This window comes from Doryrhamphus excisus, linkage group LG5, assembly GCF_037039965.1.
Source record: "Doryrhamphus excisus strain RoL-2023G ecotype Guam linkage group LG5, RoL_Dexc_Guam_v1.1, whole genome shotgun sequence".
In the NCBI taxonomy this organism is placed as follows: domain Eukaryota; kingdom Metazoa; phylum Chordata; class Actinopteri; order Syngnathiformes; family Syngnathidae; genus Doryrhamphus; species Doryrhamphus excisus.
This window is the reverse complement of record NC_136361.1, coordinates 23,910,383-23,928,097: the sequence shown is the minus strand read 5'-3', so window position 1 is coordinate 23,928,097 and position 17,715 is coordinate 23,910,383. Positions and strand designations below refer to the sequence as shown.

At 43.2% G+C, this 17,715-nt stretch overlaps 2 protein-coding genes across 2 annotated transcripts; both read left to right on the top strand.

Annotated features, from left to right (window-relative positions):
- The first annotated feature begins 1,672 nt into the window (after positions 1-1,672).
- ice1 (KIAA0947-like (H. sapiens)) lies at positions 1,673-10,230 on the top strand. Its single transcript, XM_058052765.2, has 20 exons — positions 1,673-1,890; positions 2,023-2,081; positions 2,251-2,362; positions 2,631-2,707; positions 2,786-2,823; positions 2,895-2,977; positions 3,053-3,129; positions 3,461-3,498; positions 3,592-3,674; positions 3,993-4,029; positions 4,095-4,151; positions 4,238-4,321; positions 4,442-4,794; positions 4,881-7,214; positions 7,915-8,077; positions 8,339-8,499; positions 8,672-8,862; positions 9,110-9,210; positions 9,312-9,410; positions 9,479-10,230. Exons 1-20 carry the CDS (start codon positions 1,804-1,806, stop codon positions 9,661-9,663), a joined length of 4,419 nt encoding a protein of 1,472 aa, XP_057908748.2. The 5' UTR covers positions 1,673-1,803; the 3' UTR covers positions 9,664-10,230.
- Positions 10,231-10,693: 463 nt separating this feature from the next.
- Positions 10,694-17,471, top strand: LOC131105056 (terminal nucleotidyltransferase 4A-like). Its single transcript, XM_058052769.2, has 12 exons — positions 10,694-11,622; positions 12,059-12,182; positions 12,844-12,890; positions 13,148-13,268; positions 13,360-13,467; positions 13,736-13,864; positions 14,111-14,321; positions 14,416-14,542; positions 14,616-14,719; positions 14,935-15,125; positions 15,197-15,319; positions 15,442-17,471. Exons 1-12 carry the CDS (start codon positions 10,931-10,933, stop codon positions 15,829-15,831), a joined length of 2,367 nt encoding a protein of 788 aa, XP_057908752.2. The 5' UTR covers positions 10,694-10,930; the 3' UTR covers positions 15,832-17,471.
- The last annotated feature ends 244 nt before the right edge of the window (positions 17,472-17,715 follow it).

Below are 17,715 nucleotides of genomic sequence, written 5' to 3'. Positions count from 1 at the left end.
TTCATAGAAAAAGCTTAATTCATGCCATCTGCTAAGAAATAAACCACACACACTGTCAGATTGAAGTTTGTGGAATGTCCTGTCTGCACCCCAGTCAAGTCAAAACTTGATTTAATTGTACACGGCAAGGGGAAAGAACAATGAAGTGGCGGTGATACTGCTCAAAGATCATATTGTTTAGCTTTCAAAAGAGGATTCTCTGGTGCAAAAGTCCTTTAAGACGAAAAGTAGGGACAAGGTTGTGAATGAAGTATTTATGTTTACGCCACAATGGCTCTCAGACAGCCTTCCTGTAAACATGGCCGTGTGATTAAGATCAATTTGGTAGCTGGCAAAGTGTCACTTAAACCAGGTCTTACTCAGCCCAGTTCCAAACTGGACTATCTCTGACTGCATCTGTGTAGAAGGCTTCGGCCTCCTCTGCCTGGAAGCTACACTCAGGTGGTCTTCTTGGAGTCACAGCGTTATCTTTTCATCAGGATGGGCCGGCGGCGGTCACTGCACTTTGCTGTGGGAGCCCCACCGACGACCACCTCCCATACTGGTGACAGGACTGGGAACCTGCTCATTGTATGTCTGATCTCATTACGAAACACTGGTCCCATCATCGGGGGACAATTCGATCATCAGTTTAGAGGGTACTTGGCCGTGATTCCCCCCTATGGTATATGTATATACGTATATATATATATATATATATGTATATGTATTGGCATATAATGGTACATAAATTAACTATTTTGTATTTATATTGGCATATAATGGTATATAAATGAACTAAACTAACTAAGCCACTGTAGCTGTATTTAGGGGAGTATTCAGACTTATCTGGTGACTCTTTCAATGAACAATGGTGATAAAAGAGAGTCAGGGAGTGCAATTGAACCTGAAACTAATCATTAATGCAAATGTCCAAAATCAGATGAGGTGTTTGTGTTTGGTGTGCTGTACGCCCATGGAACGTACTTAGAACCTCCTCATGATCCAATAGTGCAGACAAGTGACAAGTGCTGTAATGTAACCAACAGCGCCATCTTCTGGTAATATCAACACAAATGGCGACATGAATGAACGAATACAATTCAGTCACCAATGTGGTATTTCGGAGACTGTAATCATTAATAAATATGTTGTTTTTTATCTGTCGGCATTAGCAATAAATGTTTTGTGAAAGCAGCGGTAGCGACTCCGAAATCATGAAAATGCCGAAAGAAACAAAAACAAAAAGGTCCCCGTTAGGCAGGTGAAGTGTGAAATCGTCACCACTAAGAGACGCTGTTGAATAAGGGTCGTCTGTTAACCTACAGACGTACATTGCCACCTGTAACATTTCTATACGTCAAATAAATTCTGTATACCTTATTTTTCAATTTCCAAATCAGACAGCTATGAAAAAGACATCATGCAACAGACGTCTTGATTTGAATGGGCACACTCGAAGTGGAGTAGATGTCGTAGTAGTAGTAGTCTTAAATGAATGCCTGAACAAAATTATTTGCGCGCTGACAAAAATATATCCACATCATACCTACATAGCAGATTAACTATGAACAGGTTACTGCGTTTTATGGGCTTGAATTATGTTTATTTTTTGGAATAGTGTTGGGCCAAAAGTGTGATTCAATTGAGACCGGCAATCCCGGAAGTTTTTTCCGATGGGTCCTAACTTGGGTCCTTGGTCAACGTGGAGTACACGAAATGTGTTTTGAATCTGCACAGCCAGTCATGATCCCTATACATGGCTGCCATTCGTTGTATAAAACCTTATAGGTCGTAAGATTGGTGTTTGTTTTTAGGACCACGATGCCAGGAGACAGCCAGCCCAAAACTGTTGCAATCGCTGCCGACGCGACTTCTGGAAACTGTCAAAATTGCTCGGTTTTGCATCAGGTCTGAAAGGACACTCTGCTAGTTTATTTACAGGCGTTGTTTTACTTGTCTTATCTTACCCGCGTTGTCTGATGGAAATGAATTGTCATGTGTAACGATTGATTGTTAATCTATGTTATTTTTGTTATACAGAGTTTGACGGAATATGTGTCATCATTCCTGGCACTCAAGCAAAAGATCATCGTTTCGGAGTGAGTATTGCCTAATGCAACTTCCGACATGTCATTTGTTTACTAAACGTTGTTTATGTTTTATGCCACAGTAAGAATGTACAAGTAATGCATACAAAACAAAACAATGCTTTGTATGTAATATTAACATGCTTGTTTATTAATCGCACGTTTGGCATGTCTGCTTCAGTGACTCAATCCGGCTGAAACAACAACTGGAGGAGCTTCAGATTCAATTGGTTACTTTGAAGAAAAGGACCGAAGATTATGAATCTGTGCAAGATGAGTTGGAAGAAAAAAAGGTATGTGATCTCCAGATCTCCTTAATGTGGCCAACCTGTGATATACACTCCAAAGTTGTGAATGATAGTAATATAATAATAATAATAATGTTAGTAATACGACGTTTTACATAACAGTCAGAATAAAGATATATGTAGCTATAGAAGATAACCATTGAAAGCAGTGTGATGCAATTAAATATGTTGAGCATGTCTAAGAAATGTGGATGTTAAGTATACAAAGCAAAATACTTTATAAAGTGTAATAATTCAACTTTGATTACTACAGAGGATTCTTCACGGCTATGAACAAATGTCTGAGGAAGTTGAGAAGTTGAAGCAGGAAAACAATAATACACTGGCTGAGTAAGTCGTCAGCAGGTATTAATACTCTTAATTTTTATATATATTTATATTTATATCAATATATTTCTTGTCCCTCAGGAAACTGAACCTTGATAACCACCTAAAGGATACTAAAGGTACTTAGTACTAACACTTGAAGGCACACACAGGGCAATTTGTGAATTCTTTCTTTGTTTGAAATGTGTAGAGCGCATGGAAAGCCAGTGTCTTGAAAATGCCCGACTGAAGAGGGAAAAGGCCACGCTGGAAAATGATTTACTGACAGCACGAGTAAGTGAAATGTAACTACCTAGTGTCCTACTGTATCCGGCAAAGACTAAATGAAAGTCTTTCTGCACTCCACAGCTGTCCTTGCAGAAATCCCAAGAAAAGGCTGATCAACTGGAACAACTGAAAGAGGCTCATGCCAAGATGACAAGCATGTAAGAAAAAGTCATTATTTGATTGATGTGCTTTGATTGTACATGTCTTCAAAGCCGTCAAAGAAAATGGAAATTACTGGTAAAACAAAACTTGCTTTTATATTTTATTTTGCCCGACGATTGACTGGCGACCAGTCCAGGGTGTACCCCGCTTCTCGTCCAAATTCATATGGGGTAGACTCCAGCATATCCCCGTGATCCTAGTGAGAATTAAGCGGCATAGAAAATGAATGTTTATTTCAGATAACAAATGTTTTGGCTGTTTTTATTCATGAACCTTTGAGTTGCTCTAAAAACATGTTATGCTAGTGTGTTTTTTTTTCTATAACAGAAAGGACAACCTTACAAATAAGCTTGCACGGCTAGAAGGTTTGGATTTCCTTTCTATGTCTATATAGATCATAAACATGCCTTAGATTGGTGTAGCTCTATTATAATAGCTCTATTTCCCCTCATTTTCAGAATCATTTTCTCAAAAGAATAATCAAATAACCCAGCTTACTAAAGAGAAGCGGCTGCTGGAAATAAACATTGATGGCGTCCAGGTAAGGTACCCTTTTATGAATGGTTAACGCTTTCAATCAAAATGAATGAATGAACATTTACTTGATCTCTGCTAAGCTCTGATCAAATGCACTTATGCCACCTTGTGGCCGTTTTCAAAAGTGAAATTAGTGGAGAGTTTGGCCTCACCAATCGTAATAATAAAAATGTATAAATTAATAAAAGACGTGTAAATACATTGTTGGCATCGGACATTCGGGATACTAAAAATGTCTTTGATGTTGAATGACTTCATTGGAAGTTGCTATGGGTCATTCCATTTGTTCATTAATTTCACTTTCATGTTGTTATAATTCCAGGCAAGACTTTTAAAACTTGAGAAAGAAAGAAAGAAAGGTAAGCACTTTTAAAATTGGGATTTTGTTGTACTATGTACTGTATAACGTGTTTCCCCCCTCCAGAATATAGGAGTGCATCAACTCAAGCAACACCACCTCCGGAACATAAAGTTGACAAAGGTGAGCTATTACTATAAATGACTAAGTTTAGTTTGAAGTTTCAAATGTGAATATATTTAGTGGATGTTTTCTGGTGTTTTTTGCAGTAAAGGTTCAGATGCTTCTTCAACATTTGTGGGCTTGTGTAGAACCCCAACACCAGCAACCAGCAAACGTCTTGCACTTACTTGGTGAGTCCACTAAGTTAAACCCATTGACTTTTACAACTGCTTTTATTTAGGATACTGGCTTCAGGCTACTTCCAAGTTGTGTTTTCTGAATGCATCCTTATTTTTCTCTTGGATTTTCAGAATTCACCTCCAATGCCAAGCAATTATTGAGCACTTCTCCCCAAAGCACGCACATTCCTCAGAAGGTTGAATCCCAGTTCCCTGTCAACAGCATCAGGGAAGTCCAAAAATCCACCACCCAGACCAAAATGACTAACACAAAGTTGAAAGCCTCTCCATGTGCAAAGACCACCAAGGAAGCATCTCCACAACCAACTAAGCGCACAAAGCAAAAACAAAAACCCAGTCCAACAACCAACAAGCACTTCTCCCGGGAAGACAAACCAAAGGAGCCTTGTGACACCTCCAGTCCATATGAGATATTGGAATGGTTTAAGCCGTTGCGTCCTTGCCTATCTCCACTATCAGACACTGTAAGGATGTCGAATATTATACAGTGACAACATTTCACAGTTTTACTCACATGATTCAATAAGTTTTCTTGTTTTGTTTCTTGCAGGAAAAAGGAGCAGAGCTTATGGAGACTGAGCACAGAGAAACACCCAAGAGTGTCCCACTCGGCGAACACAGCTTTCACCTTAATGAAGTGGACTTGGTCCTTTCAACCGTAAAACCTCCTTCACCAATAGTTAAGGAAAGTGTAGGCTTATGTGATGTCACAACACATGAAATGGAATGCTGTTCCAGTGAACATATTAACACAGAGCTGAAAGATGAAAGGCTCAATGCGGAGGGTGAGAACATGCAGAGTACTTTGGAGCAGTCGGTATTCTTCTCTTCATCAGAAACCGCAGTTCTGGTTCAGAATGCCCCATCAAGCATGGTTGGAAAGGAGTCAAGCTGTGCGGAAGGTATCATCCAAGAAAGCGTCCACTGTAACGCTACAGATTCACGAGAAGAAGACAAAGTAGACAATGGTGAGTCGACAGTTATTAGCAAGGTGAACATCAGCAAAATCCAAGCCAATGTTTGTGAGGATTCTCCCAAAGCAATTAACTTGGTGGTCAAGGAGGAAGAAATGGATGTGCAGTCAATTACTTTGATCAACTCCGGGCAGACCACAGATAATTCCAGTAAGGAACATGCATCTGAAAGTAAGAATAACAATCAGGACTCAGGCTGTGTTGCACAAGGAGCTCAGGATGGCAGAGTCTTAAATTGCCAGGAGAATGCAGAGCACCAAGGAGAAGACGTAGAAATGCGACAAGACAAACGTTGTATATCAGCCTGTGACACCAGCGGTAATGTCGCCAGTACAGAACGTGTCGGCGGAGAAGAAAAGAAGGCAGTCTCTTTTGCTGACAAAATGGAGGAAGAAGCACAGGAGACTGTCGGAGGTAAGGGAACGATTCCTCCCAGCGATCCGAGTAGCATTACATTGTCACCTCCAATGTCGAGTATTAATAATACAGATAGAAGCAATGTGTGCCATATACCTTGTGTTATAGCAACTCCAATGCCGGAAGATGCATTGCATGAAAAACACAAAAAATCTGATCTTGGGATTTGTCTTCCAGACACAACATTCAACTCTAACACTTCCAAAGAAAATACACATTTGCTATGCAGTCAGTTGAGTCTTTCTCATCTGAAACCTCATGCAAACAAGGATTGTGCAGCTAAACTAAAACCACAAGAAATTCACCTCAGTGGAAATGACAAACACCTTTCAAACAGCAAACAACCCGCACAGGCATCAGCGGCTTTAGAGGAGGACGTGCTTGCGGTCAAAGACTCAACTCAAGACATTTCATGTGATGGTCAAGCAGTCGGCACTATTAAACTGACTGCTACAGAAGTGAATGGACAGGATAAATCTGACCAGTCTACTGAAGTGCTGGATGAACCACATCATGGCATAATCATAGGAGGGGCCTCCACAGCTGGCTCGGTGACATCCGAGTCATCTGAGTCCATCGGCCAAGTTCGCACAGAAATGGGTCCTCCGCTCCCTCCTGTCATCACCCCTTTGATGACGCCTCCAAAAGCAGGAAAACCAATCAGTCCACGGCAAGCCATCGAAAAGCTTTCATTTCCCTCCCCAGTGGGTAGACTAGCTTCTCCTACCTCTCCCGTTCAGACTCCTGTGACTCCCAATAATCCGAATGTGAGGTCATCGTCACCTCTCGGCAGTCCCGTTCCCACTAATGAAGTCCCCTCCTCACCTCTTCAGTTTGGCTCTGCCACCCCAAAACATGCTGTGCCTGTCCCAGGTCGCCTGCCCGCTGCAGTCACTTCCTCACCTTCTGCAGCCGCCTGTCCATCTCAGGAAAGTTCAATGAGGATTCTGGATAGCATGTACCCAGAACTCTCTGCACGTGCCCGCACGCTGAGCATTCTTAGGGGGAATCTCGGCATCAGTTCTTCAGAAAGCAGAGCCTCACCCCAAACGACTGACAGTCAGACATCGAGTTTTAAAAGCATCTCTTTGGCGTCAACTGTTTTCATCAAGGCTGAGATGAGGGGAGAAAAACGACCTGCCAATGACTTGCCCCAGCCTAAAAACAGCAAGTTTCCCCGGATGGACAGCAGCTCTCCAGATGACATCCACAAAGCGGAGCCTCCCTTCCCGACCAACAGTGGAGAAGAGTCCAAATCGCCTCAGACTCCAAAGCTCAGTCAAATTGAAAATACGAAAAACGATCCATCAATCGAGGATGAAGAACCTGTTGAGGAAAATACTATTGTCTGCTTTTTGAAGAGAATTGAACACCAGGTCTTTGATCTGATGCCTGTACTCCAGAGCTACCTGTTTGTTCGTAAACTGCCTCAAAAACCTATCCTGAGAGAAGAGGAGAAGGAAGTCGTCTCAGAGATTTGTCACAAGAGCTTGGTTAGTATGCCTGTTTGCTGTTTTGTTTTGATATCAGGAAAAACACTCGGTCAAAACCAAAACGGTCCTGTGCCGTATTTAACATGCCCCCCCAATGGAATAGTAGAGGAAACACTGACATATACTCTGTATTATATATATATATATATATATATATATATATGCTCTTTTATGAGTTTATTCTGACCTGAACACGTCAGCAGCAGTGCAGTTCCAACGTCATATACTGTATGTATCTCCCACTCACAAAACACAAAGGATACGTCTTCATTCACAGAAACACAAAACAGCCTGCAAGACATCATCAGAAACGTCAAGGAGCCATTACTCAACATCACAGTTTGAATCACAGTGCCATAAAAGAAATAACCATGACCATCACACTGTGACATGTAGACCTCCCATGCACAAGGCATATTTTATATATTGTAAGTGGAGGATGATAAACAGCAACTTTGTTCATTCTCTTTTGGCATGCAGGGAGCCGGCATCAGTCCACTCAAGTAGTTTGAGAAGCCTGTCATAGACAAAGCTCGTTTTCAGCTATGTTCTTGTTGTTGGAAACATAACTATTCTACATCCTTGTGGTATTAAATGGAAAATGGTATGTAAACTATATACTGTACTCTGCAGGGTAAATTACTACACTCCGTGTCCATGTGAACTTATTGGTACGTGTGTGTTTTCTTCTCACCTGAAGGCAGATGATATGATGTCGGCCATCTTGAACAAACTCAAGACAGAGAAGAGTGACCTGTGCAAAAAATATATGCAGGCCCTCTGCAGAGTCTACACGGCCATCTGTCGACAGAAGACAGACTTTGAAAAGGCTCATATCCTGGCTTACAGCTTGCTACTAGAAGGTTTGTGGTATTCGTCATATTTTTGTTTGCAATATTTTGGATGCCATCTGATGATACCAAATTGTTGAGATATTGTCTCTTCAGGTGCTCTGTTCACTTTCAGGCTGAATGTATTTCACATACACACACATGAATACTGACGCAAAAGACCAACATTCGCTTTAATAAAAAATACACTTTGAAACATTGGCCCACAATTGGCACCACTTGTACTTTAAATTGGATCCATGCATTTTAATATCCTGTCTTTCCTGTTTGCAGATTTCCCGGATTGCTCCAAGCTGATTTTGTTTATGGTGACAACATGGCCCGGTGTTTTGTCTCATAGCAGCTTCCTCTGCCAAGCCATACACACAGTCACCAAACTTAAAGCAACCCCTGATCTCTCCAAGTGCCTCTCAGCATACCTTGGATGGGAAAAGGTTAGAGTGGAAGCTTCAGTCATTCATGTCGACTGTACCTGCAGAAGAGTCATAGATGCCTTTAAAAATATTAGAATGCTTAGTTTTATTTTGTGTCACTGTCTTCCTGATCTTTCTGTGTGTTTTTCCACTTGCAAGATTACTAACACCAAAATATCCTCTGTCCATTCAGAGTCCCCCTTGTGACATTGACGTGCTAATTGCCAGGACGCTGTCTGAGATGCGCTCAAGTTCAACGTTGTCCTTCATGAAAAACAGTCGATACGGTGAAGACCTGGGAACAGAGGCTTGGGAGCACGTCTTCACTATGCAGCTCCTCTGTGCACACAAGTCATGGAAGTGGAGCTATGATAATATCTTGAGGTACGAAACACACTTTGAAAAGCTAAAATTGTATTCCATTTTGTTAAAGAAGTCTTTGAAGCCATCCAAAACTTTTCATGCTCACGACACGCAAAGCTCATCATTTGATGTTTTGGCATGAGAATACAACATTGTAACATTTATAGGCCAGAAAAGTGGAACAGTATTAGGTCCCCTTTAATTATACTCTCTTTGTGATTGTTTATGATAAAATGACAAGTCATGTATGTTTTTTGTGCACCGACAGTAAAGAGTTATGGCCAATAATGAACACTTGGGTGTCACAGTCCAGAGACCAGCAAGTGCCCATCTCAAACGTGACTGTGGCAACTGTCCTCCGGCTCATAGGTCAGTTGGTTTTGTTCATGTATTTTCTATTTGCCTTTTTTTCCCTCTATGAACGAGAGCACAACTGAATTTTTAATTGCCTTTTTGGTTTTTCAAAACAGGCCACCTTGGCCAACTGGGAATCAAAGAAAAGAGCATGTCTTCAGTGTTAACAATCGCCAATGTCATCAATACATTTGGTAGGCACGGCCAGATTGAAGGTATGTAATGGAGACAGTATTATCTGTTAAAGCCGTATGGGTGATTTGACAATGTTTGTACTGTCCAGGTGTGCCCTGGCCGGTGCAGTTAGCAGCCGTGTACTGCATCCATGACCTGTCTCCATGCAACCCCAAAGAAGCCCTGGAAGCGCTTGCAGAGTGGCGAAGAGAAGCATCACAGAGCGTTCCCTCTGCTGTCACCAGCAGCATGAACCAGCTGGCCTCGGTCTGCAGGCGAGCCAACAACAAGTGATGCATGCTTCAGGAAGTGCAAGTGTGTTGCACCTCTCCAAAATACGATTTCCACTACTGCCTATTTCAAACAGCTTCTGTTGGAAGAGGCCATTTAAGCTACGTAGTAACTCTTCAATGGCACCTCTGGGGGAGCTAGAAAAAAGCACTTGCGAACTGACCCTTACTGTGCCAGTTTACTCACTCAAGACCTCCTAAGAGCTATTTTGAGAAGTTGTACACTGATTTTGTTGATTTAAAAATGTATTATGTCTACTTTGGGGGGGAATGAAGAAATTGAAATGGCAAATGCGTAATCATTTTTATAATTATTTTGGCTAAACTATTTTAACTCTTCACTCTCTGTTGCAAATAAATGTACATACAGCCATTATGTTATGCTCTGGTAATATTTTTAAATACGGGTAATGGTTATGTTTTGGTTCGACTGGGGTGTTGTTGCAAATGTAGCTTGTACATATAAATTGTGTCTCCGTCAAAGAAAAACAAGACCACCCCATACTAAATGTTTGCACTGTTTCAGAGAATATTTACTTTTACTATTAAAATTTCTACATATTGAACATAATCTCTGCCTTGTAGTGTCCTTGTTTTGCAATATGTTCCAACTCCAATATCTGTCCTACCTGAAGCTGATGGATTAAAATGTTGTGTTAAATGGGTACTGATATCTAAACACGACTGTAGTTCTAATTATTACACCAGTAATTTAGCCACAAAAAATGTGGAGTACAGCAAGAGTTTTTGTACTTTTTTGGACTATACTTTCCCAAAGATTTATAATATGCATCACATTTTTGTTCCAAACAAAACGGTTTGGAACATATTATGCGCCGTAGACATACATTAAATGCGTCAACCATTTTGTGTGAATGTATTTGTATATTTGTTTGTAAAATGCATCGCGGATACCGCCAAAGATTTCAAGCGACCAACGTGACCTAACTTCCGGTAACGGTGAATGCCGTTGGCTTGACGGCCCTCACGGTGTGGAGGGGGTGTGTTTTCAAAGATTTAAATCCCCCACACATGCGCAGACAGCGGAGAGTGCTGCTGGGTGCGCCATTTTTGCTGGCTTACATGGGGAGCGGAGTTGGGAAAGCCGTGTTTTAAAAAACCACACCAGTTTCCGGACATGAAGCACTTCGAGGATAACAAGTAAACCAGAGCGGTAGGAAATCATTTGTTTGCTCAAGTGAAAAGTCTTCCATTTGCATTCTTGCTCGCCAATTTTGCCGCTGAGAGGTTGTCGGTCAAACTCGAGTCCAATGGATCCCAGGACCGCTTGGATCCAACCAGAGCAGAAGGGACCTGCCAATTCCCTATGGATGCACATTTGGGAAACGTCTCAGGGATTCGCCGCAAATTCCGCCATCGACAACCACATCCAGTACCAACGCAGCCACGTAACATTAAACGTTATCCCAACCGACTCCAACAGCGAGTGCCGTGAAAGTGTGGAGGCGCCGCTCGGTGCCGTGTTCGGGAAACTGTCGAAGCGAGACGGCGGCGGCGGTGGAGAGAGGGGGAGCGCCCGGAGGAAGGGTTCCTTGTCGCCGTCGTCGTCCTCTCTGGACTCGGAGGCCGAGAGCTCGTCTCCTTCCGGCTCCTCTCTCCAAATAGACAATTTAAACGTCGCCGAAGAGGCCGGCCGGTTTTTACACTACGGCGAACACGAGCTGAACGAGAACGTGAGGCGGCAACACCCCCCTCCGCCGCTCCACGCTGCTCCCCAACATTGTCGCAGCACGCAACAATCTGGCGGCCACACCCCCGCCAGGATGAAGAACCAGCACGGGAATAAGCAGCACCATTACCAGTCGTCGGGCCGCAGGAGGTGTTTGAACCGTGCCAACACGTTCCACGGTGTCAACCCGCTGCTGGCCCACGGATGCAGCGGACACCGCGCAGACTCTTGCAGCCTGTGGAAGACCAGGCGCTACAGCCCAGGTGTCAATGGGTAGGTGGGGGACTCACAGGATCCCTCGATACTTTATTTGCTTAACATGCATCTTTTATGCACTCACCGTCCGCAATATTAGCTACACCTGCACCATCATTAGAAGGCTAATCATTTCCACTGTCATATGTATTAACACATTGGAGGAATATTAGAAATTGCTAAATATTCACAACTATAAACTACATGGATACTCCTATAGCAGCTCAATGCCCTCAAAACATTTCCTTGCAAGGGCAGAGTACTTTTTTTGTATAGTGCATATGCAGCTCTTCTTCAGGCAGGATCTCATTAAATCATGCAGGTGTGTGGAATGGATGTCCTGTGAATGCCAATTGCAGTCATGTTTTGTTTTCAACAACTCCCAAGTATGGGCTTAATACACTATCTCCATATCTCTACTGTATATTAAACATGCTCCTTTGCTACCATGCAGTCTCCACGAAGAGATAGTGGACTTTTTCAACTTCATGTCACCGCGTCCCGAAGAGGAGGCCATGCGCAGAGATGTTGTGAAACGGATCGAGACCGTCATCACGGAACTCTGGCCTACAGCTCGGGTGAGCTCGTGCAAGGTTTTTATGAGTTTCACTGCAACGGATGAGTCTTGGATCATCTCATTTCTTAGTTGTGCCACCAACAGATGATGTCCTGGATCACACGTGTTGTATCTTTATCCGTTCATTCATCAATGATACTATACTGCTTGTCCTGGAGCCGAGACCTGCTGGTCACCAGTCAATCACCAGACAGATAGCATATAGACAAATGGCCAATCATTCAGTAGTTTTTAGAAGGTTTCAGAGTAACATGTTCCTTTCATGCTCTTATCTATTCAATAAATTGGCATACTAATATCCACTAGGTTAATCCCTCACCCTCGCATTGTGTTTGGGGCACATGAATAACATGACACTTGCAATAAAGTTAATATTTCCTGCTCTTGAGCATGGTAATTCGCACCAACTGGGTAGGATGTGCAAATGTTTCACTGGCTTCTTGTCGCCCCATTATAATGTAAGTCAACCCACACACCAGTCAGCGCTGATGTAAAAATATCTCCTGTGTCTTTGGATTTGCTATTACCAGTAAGAGTGTGATGGTTGTGGAATACACTGTCTTGTAGCAGCATTTGCCCACCCCCCCCAACAACCCTCCTCCATATTGCTAAGGGTGCATATTAGAACTGTACAGTAAGTATTGTGTGAATGTGTTCTGTAGGTGGAGATATTTGGCAGCTTCAGTACGGGACTCTATCTTCCAACCAGGTAATGCCTGCTTTTGTCTGTACAACTCGTTTTTCGTACTCCTACAATGCATGCATGCTATTAAGTAGGGAAACGTTTTCTAATGGTTGTGACTCCAAAATGTCCATTTCTGTTGAGGTTTGTGTTGCGTCCAGCTTAATCTGTTCACCTATTTGTGAAGTGCTGAAGCTGTAGTTGGGGTCATTGTGAAGTTTACATAGTCTTGATTCTGTAAAAAAAAAAAATTGAGCTAAATGACATCTTGCTTGTGTTGTCAGTGACATTGACCTGGTGGTGTTTGGAAAGTGGGACCATCCACCACTGCAGGAACTGGAACAAGCACTGAAGAGACACAACGTGTCAGGCCCACATCCCATCAAAGTCCTTGACAAAGCTACTGTGAGTCACTCGGACCTCCATGGGATTTTTATCCTTTTGGGGGGGGGTGATTATTGTGAATATGCATTGATTGTCGAAGGCGTCCCCCCAGGTGCCCATTATCAAGCTGACTGACCATGAAACAGAGGTCAAAGTTGACATCAGCTTCAATGTGGAGACTGCCGTCAAAGCAGCGCAGTTCATTAAGAGCTACCTTAAGGTAAGAGTCACCACTTCTTTTTGTCATGGCCGTGGTCAACCAGGATGCCTCGAGGAAGGGAAGGCCCAGCACATGTGGGAGTGACTATGGCTACCTTCACACTGCAGGGTGTGATGCCCAATTTGGATTATTTTTTTTTGTGAACACAAAGCGTCTGGGAAGTAACGTGCAGTAAATATTACAGCACCGTGTGCGTTGCTCGACGCGTTTGTGGAAATTTCAAGGATTTTGTGCAGCGGGAGTCAATATATTTTTTATTTTTTTGTAGAAATACACTGTTCTTCCACCACTGATCTTCGTTCTGAAGCAGTTCCTACTCCAGAGGGATCTGAATGAAGTCTTTACCGGAGGCATCAGTTCCTACAGTCTCATACTGATGGCCATCAGTTTCCTGCAGGTACACGTGACACGAGGTTCATGTATTGAATCGAATTAGATTGTGGAAGTGCCCAGTGTGTGGTCTTGTGGTTTAAATGTAAACCTTGAAATGCATGGTTGCACGTGTTGGTTGTTAATATATATATATATATATATATATATATATATATATATGGTTCAACCTGACCAGGATAAGCGGTAGAAAGTAAACGAGGTTGATGTTTGTCATGAAGCTACCGTGAGCTTTCCTTGTTCTGTCCATCAGCTGCACCCCCGCATCGACACGCGGCGCACCAACATCAACTTGGGCATTCTTCTGATTGAGTTTTTCGAGCTGTACGGTCGCGATTTCAACTACATGAAGACGGGCATCCGAGTGACCGGTGGGGCGTACCTGTCTAAGGAGGAGATGCTCAAAGCCATGGGGAACGGGAACCGGCCATCCATGCTTTGTATTGAAGACCCAATTCAGCCAGGTCAGGACTGGTTTTAGGATATTTTTTTTTGTTGTTTTCTCTTTTCATCACATGAGACTGAGCAGTAGAGTTGCTGGTTGGTTATTGTGCACAGGTAACGATGTGGGCCGAAGTTCATACGGTGTCTTGAAAGTCAAGCAGGTGTTTGACTTTGCTTACATGGTGCTCAGTCATGGTGTGTCTCCTCTTGCCCGGGCATACCCCAACAAGGAGTACGAAAGGTGGGCGTCCATTTGAACTTGCATGCATCTTTAGTGTGTGTACTAAAGATGAACAATATCCACTCTCTTGCAGTACTTTGGGGCGCATTATCAAGGTTTTCCCAGAGGTGCTGGCCTACAGAGACTGGACCATTAAGAAGTGGGGAGCCAAGCAGTATGCCAACCGTGAGAATCATGGTGTGTAGTTAGTATTTGGTCTTGTAGGAAAAAAACTGTCAAGTTTAAGTGGAAGACAATGGGCAATTTTTCAAGAAACATAACACGTAAAAATATTTTGCACCAAAAAGTGTTGATTGTTGGGTAGCAAGTATGCAGGGATCACTTTGAGCACTTGGCGGTATTCTGGCCAATAGTTGAGAATGTTGCCTGAGCAGTGTTCTGTTGGCTCCCAGATGTACAGACCTGTGAGCAGGACTTTGCCAGGCTGATGCTAGTTTCAGTGGAGGACCAGCGAGACACTTCCTCCCCCCTCAGTGCGGACTCCCCCTCTCCATCTCCAGTCTTCCTCAACAGCCCACAGCACCATTCATCCTCGTCATCATCTCCCTGCTCGAACTCCTCGTCCTCCTCTGGAAGTGACATTGTAAGGCCAGCTGATGGGTTTGTCTTAAAATATTTACCTCATTGTTTCAATGTTTAATCCCCCCCCCCCAGGAGTCTGATCCTCCTCTAAGCAGCCACGATGCCATCCATCTTCACTCCCTCAACCTGGCATCAGTCCATTCCTTAATGCACATGGCTACACATCCAACAGGCTTCATCCACGCTGCACCCCAGGTTGGTCTTTTCCTGAAACGTATCAAACTTTGTGTAAGCGAATAAGACGCATTGTTCCCCTTGTTTTGCAACCGGTGAAATGAACCTAAACGCTAACCGTACCCGTTCTGTCTGATTGCCAGTTCTACCATGAATATCCGCCATCTGTCGACGTGGTGCACCGGAACTTGACACAAGCCTCCGTCTCCCAGCACTCAAACGCCACAAGCCCCATTCTCAGCCCCCTCCACCAGCTCCACCGCCCCCGGATGGGAGGGCAGCACCAGCACACGTATGCTGTGCGACCTGACTCCCAAGGCCCCTTTGAGCCTCACAAATTTGGCTTCAAGCACAACCAAGGCAGTGGGCCGCGTGGCCAAAGTCACTCTCAAGGTAGCTTCAGTCCCCAGCGGCGGGTCGTTCCTCAGGGCCACAATACAGCGCCAGGCTTGAGGAACCAGCAGGAATATAACCGCAACACCTGGCGACGCAGGAAGAGGGACAATCTCCCGGCTCTGAATCAGAGCAGATGAAGGACCGACACTGTACCACTCGACACTCTACTGCGCTTTGAGGCTCTTGTCTGGCTGTCAAACTGTCTTGGAACACACGCTCACCCTGGAAGACATTTCACATTGTCTCCATTGTTCAAGTGACCAGTGCTCCATCTGTGCTTCTGTACTACAAGCACAAGGCCACGGTACGCAGGGGAAGGACGACTGCCTTTTAACGTCTCAACTGTGCTTATACAGCCATCTTTGTTGGCCCGCAGAAACACTCCCACGTATGAAGCACACCAGCACTATTTGAGGAGTTGCCAACCGAGGTGGGGGTCTCTACCTGTGCCACTCCCATAAATCCTCTCAGAAAGCAAAGTCATGTGCCATAGTACTGAATGGGTTCATGAAGTTTTAACTCCTATTGGGCCTTTTGGATCTGTTTTTCTCCTGACTAATTTGTTACTATGAATGCATCATTCCTTTTGCCATGCTCTTACAGCTTGGACTCCAGTCTTTTGGACTGAAGTGACGCACTACCTTTCTAGCTATGCAGCACAGCGCTGACTCAATGTTTTTGGTGTGATGGCACAAAAACAGACCCTGTCTCAAGTGCTTAAACTGTGATGACTTGTTTGAATGTACTGAGTGTTAATTTTGTGTGTCGAACTTTATTTTGTTTGCTTGTGTTTGTCACTGAGGGATTTTTTTTTTCCATTCACATTGGCACTTTATTTATGTTGCATTCAAATGCAATAATAGGTTGCTTTTATTTAATTTATTTCACATTTTTGTATTTTTCTTTTAGCATTTTGCCCCCCCACACCCACTTTGTCCCCCCCCTACCCAAGTCCCATTGACCTGTGCAATATACGGATTTGTAAGGGCCTTGAAGGAATGTTCCACTTTCCAACTGAGGGGGAGCTGTAGTATAGCGACATGAGAAATGTGCCAGAAAAATCTTGTGACATTTTGCGGTTGAAATTACGGTCACATGATCATGACATTGTGATGATCATGTGACCGTCATGACATAAATTTCACCAGTCCAAATATCGTCATACTGTGGAAAGATCACTTTTTGGCACCCTTTCCTATTGTCATTTCAGAAATATTTGGTGCTACTTCTAACCAGCCAAGTGCTTATGTTCTGCCTTATATCTGCTTTTTTTGTGTGTGAAAGCAGAAGGTCCACTGCCTTCTCCAATGACCAAATTCTCCCATACAGCCTGAATCTTTCATGTGTACTGTAGTTTCTTGTTGTCATGAGCATCATGACGTGTCAGTCGACATGGCATCCATCCATCACTTGCTTTTTCCTTTTTATATTTCAAGTATGTCAAGGAATCCATCTGATGGCTAGGTCTATGTCATGTACATGTCCAATGTTGGAGGTTTAAAAGCCAAACAAACGTTTGTGAAGTCGTTTCAGCATTTAGTCCATCCAAACTGATGAATCAGACTTGATACTGAAAAGCAGGTTTTTGTTAAGCTCTTCAAGATAATCAATGAGTGGTTACATCTTTAGACACCAAACCAAATCCCCAGCTCGTATCTATGTAAGGAAGTGTAAATGACTGAGCTATAGATGTATTCTCTTTTTTTAAGTCTTAAGTTTTTCTATTTTTTTAATAAACATTTTAAATGCCACTTTATTGTGATGTGTGTTAGTACTTGTTCTGCATGTTGGGGCCTCACAAGAATGGGGGGGGGGTATACAAAGGTGATACGGAGTTGCCTGTAAGCTGTTATGACCATGAGGTACGGTGTTTCATGGCTGGTGAGGCATTGGCTGAAAATGTAGTTTTTAAATTCTTTTTCACATTCATTTTAACTGCAAAGGATTTGTGGTCTTGTTCTTTGTACCTAAAGTACACGCACCCTTCTCCGGGAAAAGTTCTGATCTTTTTTTGCTGAGCT